We start from the raw sequence: 5738 nt of genomic DNA on the forward strand, positions 1-5738 counted from the left end.
TGTAAAATTATAAATTCGATTTTCGGCTCCATTTCAAGCTCGCAAGTACTTATTCAAAAAATCTCTGTAAATCATTTATGATTTATTCTTCCCAAAATGCTTCTCTTTCTAAAAAATATTTGTTCACTTTTATTCATAGATTGCACACTCTTTTTCATAGTAAAATAATTTCTTGCAGGTACATTTTTTCCCCTTAAACTTACCCTTTCTGTGCTAAAAAATCCACGCGTTCCGGTGCTGTGTAGTCAATACACATCTCAAAATAATGATTTAATATCGGAAAAATATAAATATTCATAGCTGATCGCTTATTTTTATTATATTTTGTAGCAAAAGTGATCATAATTGTAATTTAATTGCTGAAAACATGAAAAAACCCGTGCCAGTGGTTCTCATCTCACGACGGTCCCCATCTAATGCGTTTGTAGGTATCGATGGTCTAAATCAAAATACAACTGCGGACATGTGGATTTCTCATGTACCGGCATAGCGAACTAAAGCGGGACATCAATATCATGTTATTTCCTTAAACACTCTTCGCGCAATAGTGTCACACGCTTGATTGTATTGGTGTAATTTTTCCCGATTTTTAACAAAAATCTGTGATTTTTAATTGAATTTGAAATCAATGTTCAATACCATTTTTCATTTTACTGTATAAATGTATAACGGAGGAATACCTAAAATCTGAACCCAGAATTTAATATATTTATAGAGTTATTAAAGTTATTAGAAGCAAGGTGTAGTAAATACACACCACAGATAAGGAAAAACTAGTAAAAATGATGTATATTTTTTTATCATTTTGGAATAACTTAGTGGGTAAAACCTCAATTTTAAGTTTTAATTATTGAAGAAAATATTAACGATTCCTAAACGAAAATCTGAAACAGAAAAAGATACGGTCACATCTAGGACTCGAACCCAGGACCCTTGCATTGCCGGGGCACCGCTCTACCAACTGAGCTAATGGGACCCTATCTCCTTCGGTCTTATTTTACTGTATCATACTTCGAATAAGAACTACCAACATTGTCTTCATTTTTCTCACTGCTCATTTTTATTTGCAACTATCAAATCAAAAATCAAATCAAATCAAAAATTATTTATTGTAAAATTAAAATTACAAAAGGTATAGCTTATGGGTAGACCCCATTTCTTCCAGCTAACCACATTTATTTAATTACAATGTTTATACAGATAAAATAACAATATACCAATGAAAAAATAAAAAAATACAAATATATATACCAATAAAAATAGGTGTTTCATTTACGTGAGGTATTCACTCAACGTGTAGTGACATTTATTAACAAGGAAAGTGTTTAGTAACGATTTGAATTTGTGTGTATCTTGTATTTGTTTTATGTTATGTGGAAGGTTGTTATATACTTTAATGGCCATGTCTTTATGTATGATCGCAAGATTCAACCAAAACTAAATGCAATCTAGACAGTGTCATTAGGTAAACATGTCTTATTTTATTTTAATGTGCGACATCTATTTACTTGTCTGCAAGTCTAGGATGAATATTTATTTTTTTGGAATAACTTTTTTTTTCCTCTATTTTTTCCACAATTTTTACATTGATTACATACAATATACAATATTATATAAATCAATACGAATAATAGGAACCCACTAAGGCGCAGCCTGTGCGTACATAAGTTATTATATTATTGTACCTAGAAATAAACAAACATATATAAAACAAAAACAAGATTACATTTTGTCTAAGCGGTTTGTATAAAAAGTGTTTACAATAGTGTATAGTGAAGTTATAAGTGTTTAGTGTAATAATTGGTGATTATTTTATGAGAAACATAAATTGATATAAATTAAATAAAAGAAAGTTTCAACTGCTGTATCGAAAAGCAATAATTTTAACCCTTTTAAATATGGAGGAAGTTTAGTAATCACTTGATACGGTAAAAGATTGAAAGTACGAGGTCCAATGAAACTGCAGTGTGTTTGCATTTGTTTTGTGTTTGTTTGGGGAGTATAAAGTACATTATTATTTCTAATGTTGATTCTGTTTTCATTTATTTCGAATTTATTTTTGTTTTTGAAGATGTATTTCATAGTTTGTAAAATAAATAGTTTACGGAGACAGAATAGTTTGGATTCTTTGTATAACTCATCAGTTGAAAATATTCTTTTCCGATTATACATAACTTTGATGATATAATTTTGAGTTATTTGTAAAGATTTTATATGTACATGAAGCACACCGCCCCATCCTATTATTTCTGTAAAATGTGTATGTAAGATATCTTAATTTACAGACGGTATTATTAATTTATGAATTGCAATTTAATTTTGCATCAATAATTATAACTAAATATTTGATCTTTTCAACTATTCCGAGTTGAGCATTTTCAAGATGAGCATATTTCTTGATTACAGTTAGCATTATGTATTCTAATTTTAAGGTTATTGGGGGGTTTATTTTTACTATTTTTATAAAAGGTTAAGTAAAATGTTAGTTAGGTAAAATTATTGAAACCTCAATTTATAAGTTTTAATTATTGAAGACAATATTAGCGATTCCTAAATGAAAATCTGAAACAGAAAAATTAAAAAAAGGTACAAACACAAAATAAAATAATTTATAATAACAAAATAAGTTTCGACGAGATATTAGTAGGCAGTAGCGCCTCTAATTGTAGCTCTATGTACCCCGTTCGTTTCATGAAGTTTATATTTGTACAATTACGCCAGTTTTTTCAAGCATTCTTTATGCAAACCTTTCTTTAAAATTTTACCTTATTTTTTTTTTAGGTGTTTAGCGCCTTTTCCGCGCTATGGGATGTTTTTTTTTATTCCACTGTAATGGGACTTTACACTAAAGTGACCTTCTTTGTCCTTAGGTAATAACTCTTTAATAAATATTTCTTTATGTTTTCATAATCCGTCGTTCGGGAAATTTCCAACTGATAGAATAGTAATCGCGTGGTGGATTTATTTTATTACCGGTCTGGGTGAATCGTTCATAGCCATTATTAATTATAAATGAACAAGCATTATTTACTACCAAATAATAATATTATGATCGCTTTATCTTTTTGCATATCAAATGTTCGATTACTATTTGGTATATAAAGCATAGCAAGCTATGCTCATCACATCAGTTTCTTTTATTCTGTTTGAAGAAAGCAACGGTGCGTCAATAGTAAGTGTTGTAACAGTACCTACATAAAAATTTTAGTTAATTTTGTTTTTTTTTTTAAATTTTAAATTGATTACATTTCCCACTGCCGCGTGCAAAATTAAAGAAAATGATTGTTTATAGAATTCAAATAAAAAGTGGTGCTACAAGTCAAAACGTGTATTTTAAAGTTCAATGAAATAAATTATTTTAATGATTCCTATCTTTATGTATAGAAAAGCAAGTACCTAATGTGAAATTATATGTGCAATTTTTTAGTTAAATAATAGCATTTATCGTCCTCTTAATTTACAAAACAAAAATATGTGATATGCTCCTTCCTGGATTTATTTCAAATGAATACGTGCAATGAATGGTGCTGCAAGTGTAAATGTGTATTTAAAGTTCAGTGAAATCAAATCTACTACTGATTTCTAGCTCGATTTGAAGAAAAGCAAGTAGCTATCTAGTTTCAAATTATCTCCAGCATGTATCGTCCTTTCGTACAATCAAAGTATAATCTAACGCGTTCTTCATTCGCAGGCTCAACATGAAGTTCCTCATCCTCGCCCTCGCCCTCGTGGCCTCTGGAAGCAGTTCTCCCGTAGGAACCTTCGACATCCCCCTCATCAGCCACCGCCCTGCGCCCATCGTAGAAGAGGAACACCTCGCTGTACCCATGCCAGCCCCAATCTACCCTGACGTCATGCCCCTGCCAGCTCCATTGTTCCCAGACATTCCAAGCCTCACCAAGCCTCTGCCACTTATCCCCGATGGACCCATGACTTACCCAATGCCAATCCCAGAAGGACCACAAACTTTCCCCATGCCAATCCCAGAAGGTCCACAGACTTTCCCCATGCCCATTCCAGAAGTTGAAGAACTTCCCATTGAAGCTCCAGTCTCCAGCCCACTTGTTCAGATCATCCTGAACATCATCAGCGACAAGTCTCCAGAATCTTTGGTTGATATCTCCAAGCCCATCGCTGAAGTACCACATGGCATCACCAAGCCCATCGCTGAAGTACCACATGGAATCACAAAGCCCATCCTTGAGTTGCCAATTGCCCCAATCGACTTCACCAGGCCCGTCATTGGAGCTCCAATTGACATCACCAGGCCAGTGGTTGACGCCCCAGCCGGTATCACCAGACCCATCCTTGAGCTACCAAGTGCCCCCATCGACCTGACCAGGCCCGCCGTTGTTGCCCCAGCTGGCATCACCAGGCCCGCTGTCTTGATCCCAGGAGGCTTCTACCCAGAGAGCGATAGGCCATCCCTCGACCTCATCCGTTAAGATCGTTTGAAAAAAGAACCTATTTAGTAAACAAATCACACTAAACAATTTTACATACTAAAATACAAAAAAAATTGACCTTAATAAACAGATTTCGTAAAAATATATTTTTGTTTTTCTACCTACCATTATGATATTATAATAATTGTGTTACAGTCCTTTAAAACAAGTTACAAAACAATATAACCTTATGCTGGATATCTTATCTATTGTCCAAAAGCTATAAAAGCATTTACTGAATGCATAACAATGCATTTATGACCGGTCAGTGGTTGAGTGGGCATAGCGCTTGGGTCTCACCCGAGCGTCGCGTGTTCGATTCCTCGGCTGGCTAAGTCCTCCATCACAACACAAGCAACATTTTCGGCTTTCTGTGATGGTAGTAGGAGATTTTCAAACATTGTTGGGTTATTCGTAACCCGGGAATGTTTGTCTTTCTTTTTAAAATTTAAAAAAAATTTAAAAAATTTAAATTTAAAAAATTTAAATAATAGCTTGCATCTGAGTAGAATAAAAAAGATTTTTTTTTTTTTATTTTCACTTTAATAAGTAATATGATAGGTAACCACAAACAGGCCCATGATATTGAATTTAATATTTGGTAAAACTGAGAAAACTTCGGACCAATTTCTCCTGAAGTGAGGAAAAATTGATCTAACTTCGGACCTAGCAGATTATTGGTCTGAGGCAGTCAACTCTTAGATCAGCAACATCATCAGCTGTATCATCGCAAGCCAAGTACTAAGTTTGGTGATCGCGCTTTCGGAGCATCTGGGCCGAAGGCTTGGAATAAACTCCCTCCGGAACTAAGATCCATATCAAATCCTACAGAATTCAAGTCTTAACTTAAGACACACCATTCCTGAGAGAAAGTCCAATGATATACAATTTTCCAATTATGTCCTAAACCCTGTATCTAAATTTCGCGAATAAACAATTAGTTAATGTTAATTAAGTGTTAATCTCAAGTGACCTACCAGGTAAGTATTGTACTGTATATTATCTCCATATGTAGTTAGAAGATCATTGCAGAAGCGTATTATATATTTGTATAGCGCCCTTGAAGTGATTTTGCACAAAAACGGCGCTATATTAATCATCCAAATGTTATTATTATTATTATTCACTCAAAAATCACAAGATACTTCTATCGGTTGATCTCTTCAATGTCATTACGTTAAATTATATTCAACATAAATTTCTAAGACACGTTAATTAATTAAACAAACTCGATATTCCCATTTGAACCATAAACTGTAATTATTTGATGAAAGAATTAAATTTATTAAAACT

At 33.2% G+C, this 5738-nt stretch overlaps 1 protein-coding gene across 1 annotated transcript; it reads left to right on the forward strand.

Annotated features, from left to right (window-relative positions):
* Nucleotides 1-3143: 3143 nt before the first annotated feature.
* Nucleotides 3144-4480, forward strand: LOC149418547 (uncharacterized). Its single transcript, XM_089638564.1, has 2 exons — nt 3144-3172; nt 3692-4480. The coding sequence occupies exon 2, from the start codon at nt 3699-3701 to the stop codon at nt 4443-4445; it is 747 nt and encodes a 248-aa protein (XP_089494690.1). The 5' UTR covers nt 3144-3172; nt 3692-3698; the 3' UTR covers nt 4446-4480.
* Nucleotides 4481-5738: the final 1258 nt, after the last annotated feature.

This window comes from Hesperophylax consimilis, chromosome 13, assembly GCF_061612785.1.
Source record: "Hesperophylax consimilis isolate HC1 chromosome 13, BYU_Hcon_1.0, whole genome shotgun sequence".
NCBI classification, from domain to species: domain Eukaryota; kingdom Metazoa; phylum Arthropoda; class Insecta; order Trichoptera; family Limnephilidae; genus Hesperophylax; species Hesperophylax consimilis.

Excerpts from the sequence above, each read along its gene's own strand:
- LOC149418547 (XM_089638564.1), top strand. The coding sequence starts at position 3,699 with ATGAAGTTCCTCATCCTCGCCCTCGCCCTCGTGGCCTCTGGAAGCAGT.